The following is an 18,253-nucleotide window of genomic DNA, read 5'->3' as shown; positions in this document are numbered from 1 at the left end:
TAACAGATTGCTGATAGAAACCCCACACACTTTTTATGCCGCCCCCCCCCCATTGAGTATAATACTTTTGTTTTGCTAGGACTGATATCGAGGCTAATCTGAGCTTCAAGCTCACCAGCAATTCCTTTGAACTTCAGCCAGAAATGCATCTTTTCCACAAGAGCTGGATGAGTTTCAGGAGATTTCTTGCTTCCTTGAAGGAGGTTTTTTTGTCTACCAACTTTGAGCTGTGCTCAGTTCACAGCCTCTTTGACACATTCAGTCTCTGCTAGTTCAGTTCATGCACAAACTGAACAGTCAGAACGTATCAGTGGACAGGTAGCAGTTAGAGTGCCCGAAGTCACGATGGTTTGGGGCAGGTGATGCACTTCAGATTCTACCAAGGTAAATCTAACTAGTCCTGTATTATTAAACTTTGGATTGCAATGACATGCACAAATACAATATTTATATCATAACTAGATATCTAAAGTATTAATTATATATACAAAGGTATATATTGTATTATTAATTTATATGCCATCTTTCCTCTGACGACTGCAAAGCACTTAAGAAGACAAGCAAAGAATATCACCATTTTACAGATGGCAAAAGAAAGACTAAGATCTGCCCAAGGTCAGACAGCAGAGTCAGGAATGGAACCCAAGGCCCTATTCATTCACAGCAGGATGCAAGTAACTCCCATTTCCTTTAATTGCAATTACTCGGCTCCTATGCAGGGGGCACACAAGGCTCAAAGGCCCAGTTCAAAGCCTACTGGTATCAATGGAAAGACTCTCAGTGACTTAAAAAGAACTTGAGATCAGGCCCCAAGTCCAGAATACTGTCTAATATTCTGAAGCAACCATTCCACAATGACAATATTTAGCAACAAAAATTGCAGCATAGAAATGGTTATCAAATGAATCAACATGTTAATAAATTTAAAAATAGCCTGTGCCCATTGAGGTAGCTAAAATGTTAATCTTAGTGCCCATTTGAAAGTAAAATCTCACTAACAATTGGTAAATTCTCAGAAAATTAATTCTCTATTATGTACGCGCTGTAAGTTAGCAGACTATGTCACTAAGCACTAGATTATTCATACATAAATTTAATTCCTGCTGTAAGTGAAGATCTTAATCCATAATATTCACACGTGTGTAGAGATAAGATGTACATGTGTGGCATTAATAATGCATTAAGCTTGAAGACAGCTGCTAGTTTTGAATTCATTCTGCAAAATGCAGGTGTCTACCTGAGACCACCTCTCCCCCATGCTATACTTGTTGCAGTTGAGCTCAGCAGATATGCTAGCCCCTCCTTGATGTAAGAGACGAGGAGCTGCTAGCAGCATATACTTTGAGGAGTTTTCATTTCCCCTTTTTGGTCCAAAATAGCCAAATTTATTGACCTTCAGGGCATTCTACATTTTTAGAGACGTTTCTAGCGAGGAAGTGCTGCTGGAGGGGGTAGTATTTAGGGGTATTTTCCCTCCTTTATTTATAGTGGAAGTTGCTCCTGGATGTGTGTTCCAATTTGTTTCTAAAGAAGTGTAATGCATGGCTTTGGATAGGCACTTGTTTTGTATATTCATTCTTATAAATGCAAATCAAATATCAGTCCAACTCAGGGTCTTACAGTATTATACAGGGATTACTGAATACTTTGTTACAGTTAATGAGGCAAGCTATTCTTTTTCCTCAAACTTAACGGAATACATATTGTCCTTAGATATATGCAATTATTTCTGCCTCTCAGAAAAGAGGCTGGGGATAAGACCCATAAGTAATACCTTAGATGAGTCTGAGATATGGTAGTGAGGGGTAGAGCTACACACACAGGCAGAATGGGATCTGCATCTCTTATTCTATGTGCAAAATTCTAGTTCTGGTTTTGTTTACACTCATCAAGGGAAGTGCCAGAAAAACCGCATGGATATTTTGGAAAATAGCAAGGACTTGAGAATGACGACAGCACTTAAATAACACATTCCATCTTCAAAGAGTTTTATAAACATTAATTAACCCTCACAACACTCCTAGGAAGCAGGTGGTATCATTTAACAGGAGAAACTGACGCAGCAGGGCTAAATGCCTCACCTAAAATTACAGAGAAAGTCAGTTGCAGAGCTAGAAGAGGGTTCCTATTTCTCAGCCAGTGTTCACTCTACCTAAGTGTACCTAACACTAAACTTCCAAATGCAGCTTCTGCACTTTGTTGCAGGTGTCTGGTGTGGCCACCCGCTAAAAGTTCAAAGGAAGTTAAAATAAAACACAAACAAATGTGTACCCAACTCAAATAAAAGGACAAGTTCACCATATGTCTTCACTTCACCACCGTCAAAACAGCCCTGAAAGAGGCTAAGACACTCCACCATAGTACAGCAATCCAGATCTGCTTCCTTCACATTATCATGGCCTCTGTCAGCCTTCACCTTTTTATAGAGGCTGTGAAGCAGAATCCATGTAGGAACATCTGACACTTCTCCTGGAAGTGGCTTGCAGTTTACAGTAAATCTGGAAACAAGTGTCCGACATGGAACCTTTCTGTAAGAATGGCTTTTGTTTAAAAAAGCATTTATTTTCCAAGCCTGGGCCAAAGAGTAGAGATAAGAGATCAAAATGCTTTATTTATACATTGCTAATATTTGGCTGCCTGACTGTTTCTCTAGGACTCATGCCTCTGGCAACTGAGATTTCCTTTTCTCAGTCTCCTCTTTATCTAGATTCTTATATTTGTGCCCAACATCATAGTATCTGAGCATGTCTATGATTAAACCAGTATCTACACCAAATAAGATCAACCTCAATCTCTCAAATGCCCCAAAGGGGCAAGGTTTTAATCTCTGAATTTCAGAAGGTTAGAAGCTTCTGGGTAAATATTTTTACTGTTTGGATAATTTTAGTGTGTGCTAAATTCTTAAGGGCCTCTTTTTCCTATGGATATTTAAAATGGTACCTTTTAAGTCAGATACTGAAATACAAGAGCAAAAAAGATAGGTTTAGCAACAGATTGACTGTAATAATAAGAGTACAAGCACACAAAGGCAATCTCGAAGGTGTGATGAAGGGATAGTTGCATAGAGGGTAAAATGTCTCACCAAAATATCTCTGTGGTACTCATTTATCTTCATAAATTCCATTCCCCCCATTATATCCTATGCTTTTGCAGTGGGGGGGGGGGGAGAGGGAGAAGTGGGCTGCATGGATCTCATACTTAAGAAACCTCTAATGAAAAACTCATGTGAGAATTGGAAGGGAAACTGAAGGGTAAAACACCAGGGTGGAGTAATGTCCTCTAAAAAACATCAGGCTGTTTTGAGATGGAACACAAGAAAAGAGTTGGAAAAAAACCTGTAATTAAAGAAGGGATAAACAAAACAACACTGAATTCTGAAATTGGAGCTGCACTTTTCACTTTCATAATATTTCAAAGCCGTTGTGAGAGGAGGAAAAAGGAGCAAACTGCAAGACTGTTGCAAGTGAAGAGGAATTTTAATGGGTCTAACTTGATTAAATCACTTAACTCGGTGTTGTTATGCTTGGAATGAAAAATCACCTTCTTGTATGCATAACACAGATTTTTAAACTATGATAGAGCTAAATAGTTTTGCTCCAGATTTGGTAAATCTCTTCATTTGAAAGTCTACAGTAGTTCTTTAATGCAAAAAAGAGAAAGTCCATAATTTTGCCTGGATTTCCTGAAAAAGCACTGAACCATAGATTACTCATCAATGGACCCCTGGTATAGAAAAAATGATGCGTACTGTGTCAAACTTCATTGAGAAGAAAAGAAGGAGAAAAACTCAACTAAGGAGTTGATACTGACTGAGATGACATTTAACAAGGAAACATTTGAGTGACTTTGAAATGGAATAACGGGAAACATCGGGCAACTTTAGAATCACAGTTAATATTGGACATGAGGAAGAAGTGCAGCTTCTTCTTGGGGGTAATTCAGCACCAGTAACTGCATTAGTATGGAGGAGAGTCCTTGTGTCTTGCATGTGACAACCAAACCAGAAGCCAGACAAAGAACTGGAAGCAAAGCAGTTGAGGAGAAAAACAATTTTTTCCCTTTACAGTAGCTCTGGGAGTAAATAGGAATCAATCACATCCCAAGTGATTAAATATGATGAATGCTTGTCAGCAAGAGACATCCTGCAATGGGAGCTGAGCAATTTGAATCCCAACATCTTGATAATTTCTGTTTTAGAGGTGATAAAATTGAAAAGAGCATGACATGGACGATAGGTCTATCAATGGCTACTAGCCAGGATGGGCAGGGATGGTGTCCCTAGCCTCTGTTTGCCAGAAGCTGGGAGTGGAAGACAGGGATAGATTACCTGTTCTGTTCATTCCTTCTGGGGCACCTGGCATTGGCCACTGTAGGAAGACAGGATACTGGGCTAGATGGACCTTTGGTCTGGACCTAGTATGGCTGTTCTCATGTTCTTAATTAAATTCTAGAACATAGGGACCATGTCTTCCTCTGTGGGTGCACAACACCTAGCACAATGGAGCCTCAATCCTGACTGGGGCCTTGGAGTGCTACTGCAATCTCAATATTATAACTAATGGACAAGAATACATAATTTAAAAGCACATCAGCAGAGGGAAGAAAGGGAGCTCCAGATGGGCCAACATCTCTCTTACACAGAGTTCATTTTGGCATCATCATATGACTTAGGAAACAAACGTATATTGTCCTGCTCTTATGGTAGGTCTAAACAGGAAAAAAAAAACAAACAAAAAAACCCCACGTCTGGCCTGAGTCAGCTGATGTGGGCTTGCAGGACTATGGCTGTGGGGCTGAAAAATCGCTGTGTAGAGACATTCAGGCTCGGGCTGGAGCCAAGCTCTGGGACCTACACAGAGCCAGAATCAGTTGACCCAGGCCAGCCGTGAGTCTTTTATCCCCGTGTAGACGTACGCTTAGTCACTCAGTTGTATTTTTTTAATCACTTATTAGTCAAAATGCAGATGTATCAACATTAGATCATCCTCCATGATTTTACAGAAAGTTCCAATGCAAGCCAATTTAATATACAAAGTCTGGTAAGCTTCATGACCAATTACATTTAACATAGAACAGATCAAAGTTAATATTTACAGGCATTATATATGGCACATACTGTAGCTTCTGCATTACTGGGGGATTTTTGAGAGAGACAGGTTTAACTTAGAACACAAAGAAAACCAAATTGATTAGCCAAAAATGCACTAGAACTGATATCAGTCTTATCAAATTTACTGGTATTCATAAACTTTGTATTCAGCTTTCCCTTTAGAACAACAGTGTGCTTTTTGTTTGTTTGTTTGTTTGTTTGTTTAAAAAGGCACCAACTTTAAACACCAGGGTCTATCCTGCACTATTGCAATACATTCTATTTAGGGCTGCCTCTGAAAGCTACTCAAACTTCAGTTAGTGCAATATGTCATTACCTTTTAAAGAGGGCAGGCTACTATTAGCACATAAAACCTGTGCTCCATGCTCTGTACTGGCTCCCAGTTCACTTCCAGGTGCATGGTATGATGGGCTGGTTAAAACTTTAAAGTTTATAAAAACTTGCATGATTATCCCCAGCACTGAACTCAGGGGTAGGTGGCAGACTATTGGTGGTCGAGGGGAAGTAGAAGGGTCTGGAGAGAAGCACAAAACTCCATTTAACGTTAAGGGCTGTAACTACACTCCCATGCTGAACATCAGGAACTCTGGATTGCTAAAAGCAAAGACTTAAGGAAAGTTTATGTATAAAGACTACAGGTGTGAAGAATCTCGTGTCTTACTTACAATACTCCTGCTAATACATCCAAGAATGATGTTTGCTTTTTTTGCAACAGCGTTACACTGTTGACTCATATTTAGCTTGTGATCGACTATGACCCCCCAGATCCCTTTCCGCAGTACTTCTTCCTACACAGTCATTTCCCATTTTGTATTGTTCCTTCCTAAGTGGAGTACTTTGCATTTGTCCTTATTTAATTTCATCCTATTTACTTCAGACTATTTCTCCAGTTTGTCCAGTTCATTTTGAATTTTAATCCTATCCTCCAAAGCACTTGCAACCCCTCCCAGCTTGGTATCGTCCACAAACTTTATAAGTGTACTCTGTATGCTCTAAATCATTGATGAAGATATTGAATAGAACTGGACCCAGAACAGATCCCCGCGGGACCCTACTTGTTATGTCCTTCCAGCATGACTCCAATCTTGCAGCATGTTTAACTTTAAACATTCTAGTAGTCTCACTGACGTCAACGGACTACTCACAGCGTTAAAATTAAGCTTGTGTGTAAGTGTTTGCAAGATTGGAGTCTATAATTACAAAAAATGTTACATGGGGATTAAGAGAACAGACAAAAACCGCAATGCAACAAAAAACAATTCCAATGTGTTTGCCTGATTTAAGGCAATCAAATAGTTTTATCTACTATTAAATGTAAAAACAAACAAGATGTTTTAAGCACAAAGTATATATTTATATCACATAAAACAACTGAAAAAGTATTACATAAAGAAAAATAATGTAACAGAATTTACTTAGGTACCTAACAGGCATGCTCTTACATCTAAAAAGTAACATTGATAACTATATATATATTTTTGACAAGGGTGCATTCAAGAGTTCTCTAATATAGAACATTTAAAATGTGGAGAGTACTTTTTCAAGATACAGAAAAACAAGTAATTATTTTAGACAGGCACACCGGCTATTTGTATAAAAACCATGCTTGCAAGTGAAAAGTCACTTTAGTACTAATTCACCAGATGTGCAAAAGCTATGTAAAGTGTTAATCATGTTGAAATTGTCTCTTCTTCTTTTGCATTGCTTCAGTTCCAACACTGATTGGTACAATTTTTGATCCATGTGATTTACTGACACTGTAGCCTATTCCAAAGCATTTGTCTGCCAACGTACTGCTAAAGCACAGTAGAGTTAATATGCCTCCTCTGTATTCTGAGCACAGTATACTTAAATCTAGAAACTATCACATTAGGACAATGATTTTTGTTGTTTAAATATATACATCAATCAGTATAAAATACTACCCAAAACACACTTGTACGTCAAACAAATTTTAACCACTTCATCACTTCTGCTTTTGCAGAATAAAATCCAAATCAATTTCAATTGCCAACAGTACAGCATCTCTAAGGTACATTCCCTAATAAATGGAAGAGAACGGAAATGTCTTAAAGTTGATTAAAGAATCACAAAACAGGTTTACTGTCAGAGCAATTCAAGAATTCCCAGTTTGTCAGTACCTACCCCAGCAGTGCTACCCAAATATAGTATAAGCTATTTAGAGTTTTTACAATAAGAAAACATTCCAACATTAAAGCTATGAGAAACACACAAAAGCAAGGGAAAAAAAACCGTGACCTACGCTCATCAAAATTTTGAATTTCCTTGCTTTTGTGGTTTTATGTCAGACCATTCAAGTTATTTTAAACAATGTAGTGTCTTTTAAACTATCTTTTTTTAAGTGGTGGAAGGAAAGAGGGAAGAACTCTTAATGGGAGTGTGAGATGCTCCTATAATCCCTGTTATGGACACAATTTACTGTTTCAAGGGCTGTTTCTGTCATTGTGCATGTAAGTGGCCTACTAATATGTGGACTATTGGTGTAGTAGAATGTAACTGCTGTTAAGATGCCTCGGTGGGAATCAACATTTTAAAAACCACACTCTGCAACAATCCACATATGCTTTTGTAAGTTCTGAGTACTAAAATCCTCATGAGAAATAGAAAATGTGCTTACTTAGTGGCAATTTTTCACATCTCAATGTCTGTTGCTTTAATTTTTAAAGCAAATTTTAAAACTCCAGAACCAAAGAGTCCTTCTAGGTGAATAGTCTGCAAATTATTACAAAATACAACCATTTAAAGTTTTTGGAGCACAGAAGAACTGAAAGACAACTCTTGGGTTTTTTAAATTTACTCCTATATCTTAAAAAATGGTCAAGCTCTTTAAAACCATTTCTTTAAAAAAATTCCTTTCAGGCTGAGACTTTTCATACCAAGTTTCATACCTAAAGTCTTTTTATGGTCCAGTTATAAACCCTTGAAAATAAGGGCTTATAATGTGAATGCTGACAGACCCTCAAACCCTTCATTACACAGGTGCCAGCTGGTGCCACTATTTATCATCAAAAAATTACTTCATAGCTTATACTGAAGTTTGATTCATGCTCATTTTGTTCATTTAAAAATACTCTTTGGAAACTGTGTCAACTCCTGCAGATGTTTTAGTGTTACATCTTTCCCTGTTAAAATATAGGTAAATCATATTCATCTCTACCCCTGCACTAAACTCTACTAATATACACTTCATTACCTGCTCATGTCACCATCTAACACATATCTTTACAGTCTTCTACACATAGTGTCCAGGGCTTATTTTTCACCACACAGAATTAATACTTATTTTGTTTAGGACAGTCAGTTTTTTTTAGTGTTTTCATTACAGCAGAAAGTGAGATGACAACTTAGATGATTTTTCCATGCTAATTAAGGGAAGACTTTTCATTAAGTTGTCTCCCATCATGGACTTCACAATCTAAACTCACTGATTTAATCAAAATTAAAACCTAACCCCAAGAAATTACTTGTAACAGTCAATTAAAACATGTAGTGTATGGTTTCCCGCTACTTTAAAAGGCATTATAAAAGCTTATATAGGACACTTCATTCTCAAAGTGCTGCAACCAGATTCTAGTTTCAAATTCTTGCAAGTAGACATGAAAAATAAGCCACTGGTCATTTATTCTAATGATTACATTCAAAGCTAGCCTTTAAAAATAAAAGTTACAGGCAAAACATAAAACCATATGTACTCACTAGCTATTTAGCTAAAATAGACATTTTAGATATATAAAAAAGCAGACAATTGAGACTTAAATAAGACCGTGAAATCAGAAAATGTAGATTTCACTATTAAAAAAAGAACACCTACAATTACTTCCCAAGCTACATCTATAATTAAATTCACTAACAAAACAAAAAACAAAACAAAAACTCCTCTCGTTTTTGACTGACAAAAGTTAGCCTAGAGTACGTGGTAAAAATCAAAGTTGATATAAGTTTCTATATAAAATGACTCATGATTTTCTATACCATAAAATAAGAACAACAACATTCTGTTGCCTAACAAAAGAGCTAGCAGTAACAAACACTTAATGTCAAACAGTCTTCAGCCCTCCTTTGAGCTATATCTGTAAATCAGTATTGACTTCTTTTGACCAGATACATCTTTTTGGGGCTTTTCAGACCGGTAAGTTGTGTTTTACCACTTGCCACAGGCAGCAGAGGAAACAACTAGCTGAGCAAACTACAAGTGGTGACATGCAGATGTTAACTCACAAATCTGAGTCCTTAGATAAAATGATATGCAAGCGCATATTAGTACAAAAGGAATGGCATTTGTCATCCAAACAGGCTCATCATCCCCCTGCTCCCAATTGAACAGTAGTTGAAACAGCAATAGAAAAAGATCACAAAGATGTCTATTCTTCAGAGTCAACTGTGAGAGAGGTCAGCAATCTATAACAGCAGCGATGGACAAGGAATAGCAAAATGTTGGATGAAAGCATCTTGTTGAATATTTGTTCATTTATTTTTTCTGACCACAAACCAAAAGTATGCCACACTGGCTTGTTTTGAACTTCAGGCACAGATGTCTTATCTCCTTAGATCCTTCACAGATTTACAATGCAGTCTCCCTGAGGCCTCTATAACCAAGTAAGAAAACTCTCTTTATCTAGTTTGGTGGCTGCCAACACAGATTCCATGTCATTAAGGATGTCAGAACTCAAAGCCTCCTGCAGACTTGGCATCAGTTCCTCTCCTTCTATATTCATCCCATCTCCTTCCAGTGTCCCAAGGTCCACGTTTGTCCCTGGAATGGCTTCAAGGTAATCTGGGAAACGGTTCTGATGGGAAGGTATGTTACTTTGGCTGATATCACCTAGTTATAAAACAAAACAAATAGACATTAAAACATTCTGAAAGTATCAAACCAATAAACTTGATTAAGATAACAAATTAAGGGCTTAAATCCTGGTTGCCTTACTCATGCAATTGATCCCATTAATGGCAATCTGATTACTCACATAAATCAAACAGTATTTAATTCTTAATGTACATAGAAAATTCCTCTGGTGTTTACCTTCCCAGTTCCCCAATGTTACCATACATTGATCTTTACAGTATTTGCTGTACATGTACAGTATTCTTATACTACATTCAAGAAAATCAATTGCATCTTGTAATAACTGAAAGTATATTACATAATTGAGCACAGTAATACTCAAATATGAGTTTTTGTCCTCAGCCTAGGACAAGCAACAACAACATTACTCAAAAAGCTAATGCACACTCAATACACACATAACCATAGGATACCAATACAATTTAGGAGAGTTTCCCCTTAGACAGAATCTTGGACTAATTTCTTACAAACAAGTTTGTGACAAACTGCACACCTTTTAAATCCTCGTAAGAGCAAAAGTTATGGAAAAGAATGTTGTAATATTTCTGATCTGGTGCATGTCCACAAGATAATGCTGCCAAGAATCTCTCAGCTTCCCTGAACTATATGTTTCTTCTTGTGCACTGACTGAGCAAGCAAGACAGACAAATATATTGGGGGGAAAAGAGAACCCCTGCATTATGGGTATAAAGAAAAACAAACCTGTATCCATTTCATCAACGCTGTTCAGGAAGTCATCAGGGGTTCTGGGTACACTATAACTGCTCATGCTGAGGCCACTGTCTGTGCTCTCATCTCTGGAGTGATATGTCCCACTACATTAGAAGAAAAGAAGAGAAAGTTGAGGGTGGAGCTTTTCAAAAATTACAACTGTAAAATGTGCACATTTTTGGATCAGCTCGATGGCTTTGGTGAAAGTGTACCATGCTGCCATACTGAATCAGAATTAAAAGCTAACAGCTCGTCTACAGCTGCAACAGTTTAACGACATTAATTTTAAAAATCTTTGCAGACATTCCTTTTTCTGCTTAAAAGTGAGTTATTTCAGTTTAGCTATAGTTTGTAAGGACTAATTAAGCTGCTCTTTAAAAGTAGCAAGGTCCAGACTCACAAAAGATACTTGGGTGCCTAACCATCCCAGACTTAGGCACCTAAGTCCAAGTTTTAGGTTCCAGTGTGATCCACAAAACTCCTGTTTGGCTGCTGCCTAACCACGTGGGCATCTAAAGTTTTTGCAGTCAAAGTTACATAGGCATCTAAGTTTCCGCTTCTGGGCATGTGCATAGCTGCTTCATGCTAGGCATCCAGGTGCCTATCTCCTGACTAAGCCCCATAGCAATCCACAACTCATGGCAAAATAGGCGTTCTACTGTCTTGCCTGTATCGTTTGATCTGGTAGATGTGCTCAGAGACTGCCTAACAGACTGGGTCCCATTGGAGGTGGTGAAGGAGGAAGAAGTGGTGGTGCTCATCTGGGCTATAGGAGAGCCACGTTCAATTCCCACCTCTGCCTGAGGGGGAGAAAGGATTTGAAGGGTGGTCTCCCACCTCTCAAGAGAGTGCTCTAACCACTGAGCTATGGGTAATTGTTATGTGGGTCTCCCTCAATCTCTCCTAAGGAAGTTGTTCTACTTTAATTGTTTATCCAAAGATTAACTGGAGCACCAAGCTACAGTCATTCTCTCTCTCTGGCCCAACAACCAAGGGCATGTCTACACTACAAACCTAAGTCGACCTATGTTAGGTCAATTTACAGCCACTGCGGTAATTACCTCTCATTATTAGCCCCTCATGGAGGCGGAGTTATTATGTTGGTGTTGCAGGGCACTTACATGGGCAGGAACAAGGCTGTAGTGTGTACACTGACATAATTAGGTCAACGTAAGCTGCCTTATGTTGATCTAACTCTGTAGTGTAGACCAAGCCCAAATATTCATCCACAGTGGAACACGTCCAACAGGAAAGATTAAGGGCCTCACGTCAGACTATCCCATAGCTCAGAGGGGGGGAATTGAACCCAGGTTTCCAGCGTACCAACTGAATGCTGGAACCAGTGGGCTAAAAGTTATGAGGCTGGCACCACGTCCTCCTCCAGGTATTTTGTGTGGCATGAGGCAGGCACTTAATTCATTCTCACAAGGAATAACTTAGGCACCTAAGCCTAAGGAAAGGGGTGCCTGGTTGTTGATCACTAGCACATAGGTGCCTCCCTGCAGCAGCCCAGACTTCGTGAGAGAGGCAGTGGCTGAGTCTCCTTAGGATCTTGCACTGGCTAGCTTAGGTGGCTTCCCACCTAGCACGCTGGCTTTTGCGGATTGCATTCTTAGGCACCTATCCCTCCCATGCACTGTATTGGGAGCCTAACTGCCTAACTCAGGTGACATGGATTGCAGGGTTGTTCCTGTGATTTTCTGGGTGTCTACAAGTTAAGCGCTGTGACTCTCTGCATCACAACACGTAAGTCCCTTTGTGGATCCGAGCCTGTGTGTCTACACAGAGCTTTGTACTTGTTTAAACTAAATCAGTTTACAAAACATCCCTCTAATTAAAACTGGTACAAGTTTCTGTGTAGACAAGACGTAACAATCACAATATTTATCCCTTGTGTAGCACATTTTCATAGCATTGCACAAATATTAACTAAATAAAAGGACACTAACAATTTGAAAAAACAAAAACAAAAAACAACCTCTGATTTTTTTTTGTAGCCCAATATTACAAATGAAAGCCAAGGTTGTCTCTGCACATGCAATTTTCTAATTATTATCCACTACTGCGGGCATGAATCAGCATTCACGTCGCCCGCCTGATTAGTACCCAGCCTGTGCAAGCTAATGATCCAATTAGCATATCAAACTCGATGATGAATCCTGGTCACGTGCCACCTGAGGCACGTTGCACATATCCTAAGGAGAAGACTGTGCTACCACCAATTCAGCTTCACTTTTCATAGCAATAGTGGGAGTACTAATGTAGATCAGCCACTGGTATTTAAACCACTTTAATCTGTTGAGAACAGGTCTTGGCATGGAGGTTAACAAACCTGGTGTTACTAGGGGCCCATTGATACTAGCTCTCCTATTGTTGCTTCTACCAGGGGGCACCCGGGAGAATAGTAGTATGGTGGGAAGTTTTTAGAAAAATACTAGTGTAAACAAATACTAAGGCTACTATAATGGACAATGATTAGAGAAAGACTAATTGTTCAGTCTGTTTACTTTGTGCATTTGACCAAGTATTACTTTGTACATAGTTAGATTTCCTGTTTACCTGTATTTTTGGTGAAAAAACACGAAGGAAGAATGCAGAAGTTTTTCAAACCACTAACTTCATTCTGAATATTTATGATTTGTTTCCAGTGGCAACTATTATTTTCTAGGCTCTGTACAATCATAAAAAGCCATAAGCTTACAGTGTCACTCTGATCCTGCAACCACTTATGCACGTGAATAATACCTCTGAACTCAACCGGACTACTGATGAGTATGACTGTAGGACTGGAGTTTGAAAAAATAACCTTCCAACAGCTAGAATTAACTATACAATTTTCAAACCCATATTTCTTCAGATTGTGGCAGCATAAAAACCAGAAATCAGTTAGCTGCCTTAATACTGATTTTTTCCAGTTTCAATAAATACTTGAACCCTAATGTAGCTTTTGTGCACAACTTGAATTAACATTCAGACACACACTAATCCTTCTGGTAATGCACCCATGACACATGTATGGCAGTAGTTTTTGTCACCTATAGACAAGCAGACATTGGATAGCTGACATCTGTTAAACCCAGGATGTAAGTAAAGTACTGTCAACAAGAAATACCAGATAGATTTATTGAAGACATTTTTGCCATACTATCAAGAAAACTCAACATTTTTATAGGATTATTGCTTAACAAAAAGCTTTTCATCTAGATTTTAAAACAGCATATTTGATTAACCATGCAGTATATTAAATGTTTTTTTCCTTAAGCCGGCAGAAGTCAACTGTTCAAAGTAATAAATAAGCTTTTTAAAATGTCTGTGAAAAAATACCATTTCTATTTGTGGAGTGAAATGCTAGAGCTAGCACTGAACCTAAAATGAACTAAATCACTCGAGCAATGAAGTTTTCTTGGCTGCTGCGCTCATGCTTGGAACTGCCACCCTCTCCTCTCCCTTCAGATCACTCCTGAAAGCATACTTCCTCTGCCTTTTTCACAGAAATCTCTTGAGATTGTCACAATCTAGATGGCCATATCACCCAATGGTATTGTGTGTGTCTAAACTGTCTTACCTGAATTAGACTGGGTGCCTCTCTGGAGAAGAGACTGTCTTTCTAGATGTTCATACAGAACAAAGCACAACATTGGGGCTAATTTATATTACCATCATCACCAATATAGAATCAAACAATTAAAATATTATAGGATTGCTGATATTTTATGTATACAATAATAGAAATTAAAAGGTGGAAAACACCTATTAACTTAAAGATGCATCTTTGTGTGCTCCATCTTAAAAGATTAAAACACTACAAAGCCCACAAATGCTAACCACTGCCATTAAAACTGTGTTCAGTGAAATGCTGACAACCCATTACTTATTTTTAAAAACTGCTCTAAGTTGGTGTCTTTCTCTGAGTCTCCCCCAGGGTGTTCTGTATTTCAGTCTATGTAGACTGCAAGCTCTTTGGGGCAGGGTCTTTTATGTCTTGTACAGAGAACAGCCTGATCTCCCTTGCCAATATACTAGTATAAAACTGATTTATGTTTTTACTGACATAACAATCCTGAGTGTAAAATGCTCAATTCAGAACAGGAATGAGATTTAAGAAATTAAAAACTCAAACCAGGTATTCCGAGCCACATGTTACCGGTGCACTCTCCTCGAGATAGATATGATAAGAATAGTTATAAAAAAAGAATATTTAACCCAGAAATACTTTGAGAATCTGCAACAGCTACAATCCTCTCCTCCCCAGCCCCCAGAAAAAAAAGGAAAAAAAAAAAAGTTCAACAGCTCAATGGGGCTTTGATAAAATATGTTTTTGGAGCTGGGCCCAGCATGGCTATGGTTCTTTACAGCAGACTCTACTTATTGGCTATTTTTTCTTCTGAAGGAAGTGGGAATTAAGGGCAGCTTAAAACGTTGACTTTCCTAGCTTATAGCCATTTCAAATAGAATCCATCACATGCATTATTTTTTAATTTAGTGTGTATGCACCAATATTATTTACTTTACTACATTTATAAATCCACAAACTGAATTACCATTATCAAAAAGCAGCAAGTAAAGTTGCCAAGGGATTTCACATATAAATATATAACAAGCATTTGAAACCAAGAACTATTTCTCTAAAGTCAAATAATGGATTCTGAATATGTGAAGATACGACCACCGAAGAATGAATCACAAAATACTGAAAGTTTCTCTGCACTGGCTACAATAACTATGCCTTCAAAAACAACAAGAAGAACACATCTGAAGAAGTGAGGTTTTTTTACCCACGAAAGCTTATGCCCAAATAAATCTGTTAGTCTTTAAGGTGCCACCAGACTCCTTGTTGTTTTTGTGGATACAGACTAACATGGCTACCCCTTGATACTTTATGCCTTCAAAGCAACCTTTTCATACCAGGAGAGGAAGCCATGACCTACTTAGCAACTACAGCTAGTGCGGACAGACTTCTTAATCCATGGAAAATAGCTGAGGATCCACCATAGGGAGAGATCTCTGGCCCAAGAGATGGAAGAAGAAACAGCTAGGGGAATGAAGTGGGCTTTCTAGCTGAAGAGGAGGGGCATGCTTGGTCCCATTAGAGGAGAACTAGCTGGCTTTAAAAGACAGCTGGGATATCAGAAGGACTAAGTGTGTCCGACAAAAATGGCAGAACCGTGAGGGAAGGTTGATGCAAGCATATGTAGAAGACAAATGATTTGGTTGAAAGAATGACCCCCACCAAAAATTAGCTTGAAGAAAATAAGCAGTCCTTAACACTCAACTCCTTACATATTAATCTCTGCGCCCTGAAAACAGATTCTGCCCTGGTGACTGAAGTGGTTTATTTATCTAGGTGTTCAGGAGGCCACTGATGCTGGAGATTCACTGCAACATCCCTCCACTGTCACATTCTTTATGACCAAGGTAGGAAGAAACGTTGGGCAAGAAGCCTGCACCAAGAATTGGCAACTGCAGACACCATGGAGAAAAGGTACCAGGAGAAAGGAGCAGGAGCCTCTTCCCTGCTTTGCCAGGAATTCTACCAATGACTTGTAAGTGGTCAGCTCCAGTCTGCAATCAGCAATGTTCTCTGCTACTCACACCTGGCAACACCACCACCCTCTCATGGATTTACCAAAAACTCTCTTACATTTAACTACTGTGTTACCTCATAGCCACCCTATGGCAGTATACCCCAGGTATTCTGAGACCCACATGTTGGTTAAAATTTTAAGGTTCCAGTTGCTTGGTGATGGGTGTGAATATTAATTTCTGAACAATAATAATAATAATAATAAACAACCCACCCTCTGGGGTCTGTCTGTGACGTTATTGACATAAACGGTGACCGTATAGATCATTGTTGCAACCAGGGTCCTATGGTTGCACCAATTCTTATACAGAGGAGGCCAAGTGGGGTGTCTATGGAAAGGTTGTAGGTTGCTGGTTATGATTATGCTGTCTGTATGTGTGTATCATTTTTGTATTTGAAGTTATGAATATTGGCTATGTATTTATTTGATTCTAAGTAGCCTCAGTGAAGCATTTGATCAGCTTCTTGAGAAAGGACTAGTCTCAGTAAGTGGCCAATCAAGAAACACTTAACTGACAATGGACTTCAGGAGACCCCAATCCACATCTGAGCTTTCCTGGAAACATTCAAACTAACATGTAAACAATGGCGTTGGCCTGCAAAAAGCTGAATCATTCATAGATATGTGACTTGCCCAGGTGGCTACAAACTCCATCTTGTTGCTGTGATCTTGCACAGGAGAACAAAGGGGTTTCCGCTCACAAAAGAAAGAATATAAAAGGCCCTGGAAACCCCTCCATTTTGTCTTTAGCTGGCTCAAAAGACAGCCTCTCCACCCCAAAGAGATACCTGAAAGAAACTGGAACAAAGGACAGTAACTACAGGGGCGTGAGTGATTGCTGGACCCAGACTAGGAAGGAATCTAGTCTGTGAAAGAACCTTATTGGAACATTTCTGAGGGTGAGATTTACCTGCATTTAGTTTCCTACTGTATTAGGCTTAGACTTGCATGTTTTTGTTTTATTTTGCTTGGTAATTTACTTTGTTCTGTCTGTCATTATTTGGAACCACTTAAATCCTACTTTTTATATTTAATAAAATCACTTTTTGCTTATTAATTAACCCAGAGCAAGTAATTAATACCTGGGGGAGCAAAGAGCTGTCCATATCTATCAGTGTTATAGAGGGCGAACAATTTACGAGTTTACACCGTATAAGCTTTATACAGAGTAAAACAGATTTATTTGGGGTTTGGACCCCATTGGGAATTGGATATTTGAAAAAACTGAAAGTGTACTATTGGTTATGGTGGCTCCAACCACACCTTCAAAAATGTTGTGTTCCACTTGAGTAACCAACACGCAAAGAAGCACCGGAATGTCATCTTCTGCAACAACTCCAGCACGAGAATTTCCCAAAATATTTTGAAATGGTTCTGGATTGCACCCTCACATACTGCCAACATCTGTAAAAGTTGGATGCCAATATAAAAACTACAATATAATCCACAAGCTAACTGGGACCAGATGGGTATCAAGATGCTTACACCTTGCAGTCAGCCAGCTTGGCCCTTCTCTTCTCAGGAGCTGCATATACTGAATGTCAGTATGGGCAGGTGGCGCAAATATGAAACCTGTCAACATGCAATTGGACATTGCTCTGAGAATTGTCACAGGAGTGCTGGAGTCAACAATCGATAGTCTGGCTTCCCATCCTTGCACATATCTTACCACTGTCTCTCCGAAGCAGCAGTAATGAGAGAATGCAACTGCACAACAAACATAGACTTGCCCATCTATGAAGATCTCCAAGCACCGCCCCCGTCCTCTCCCATGATATTGCCTTATGTCCAGGAACCCCTTCTGACTGGTGTCCAAAGTTCTCAAAACTAAGACACCCTCACCAAAACAGTGGGGGTCAAGAATCAAGACCTGATTACGGATCCCACAGACCAACCACCTGGCTTCAGCATGCTATGTAAGATATAGATCACAGCAAATGGCATCAGAACCTCACATGGGCTTTGGAATTACTTAGTGTA

At 38.9% G+C, this 18,253-nt stretch overlaps 1 protein-coding gene across 7 annotated transcripts in view; it reads right to left on the bottom strand.

Moving 5' to 3' along the window:
- Positions 1 to 6,144: 6,144 nt before the first annotated feature.
- The window catches only part of YAP1 (Yes associated protein 1), a 186,178-nt gene continuing 174,069 nt past the window's right edge, over positions 6,145 to 18,253 (bottom strand). For all 7 annotated transcript variants that reach the window (XM_026651589.1, XM_026651591.1, XM_024215657.2 and 4 more), the window contains 2 exons: positions 10,680 to 10,792; positions 6,145 to 9,953 (listed from right to left, as the gene is read on the bottom strand). In XM_026651589.1, the coding sequence (XP_026507374.1) occupies positions 9,718 to 9,953; positions 10,680 to 10,792 (349 nt within the window). In that variant the 3' untranslated portion in view covers positions 6,145 to 9,717. The remainder of the gene's footprint in view (positions 9,954 to 10,679; positions 10,793 to 18,253) is intronic.

Source organism: Terrapene carolina, unplaced genomic scaffold, assembly GCF_002925995.2.
Source record: "Terrapene carolina triunguis isolate 2854851 unplaced genomic scaffold, T_m_triunguis-2.0 Scaffold97, whole genome shotgun sequence".
In the NCBI taxonomy this organism is placed as follows: domain Eukaryota; kingdom Metazoa; phylum Chordata; order Testudines; family Emydidae; genus Terrapene; species Terrapene triunguis.
The sequence above is the reverse complement of the archived record's forward strand: the minus strand, read 5'-3'. Positions and strand labels throughout refer to the sequence as shown.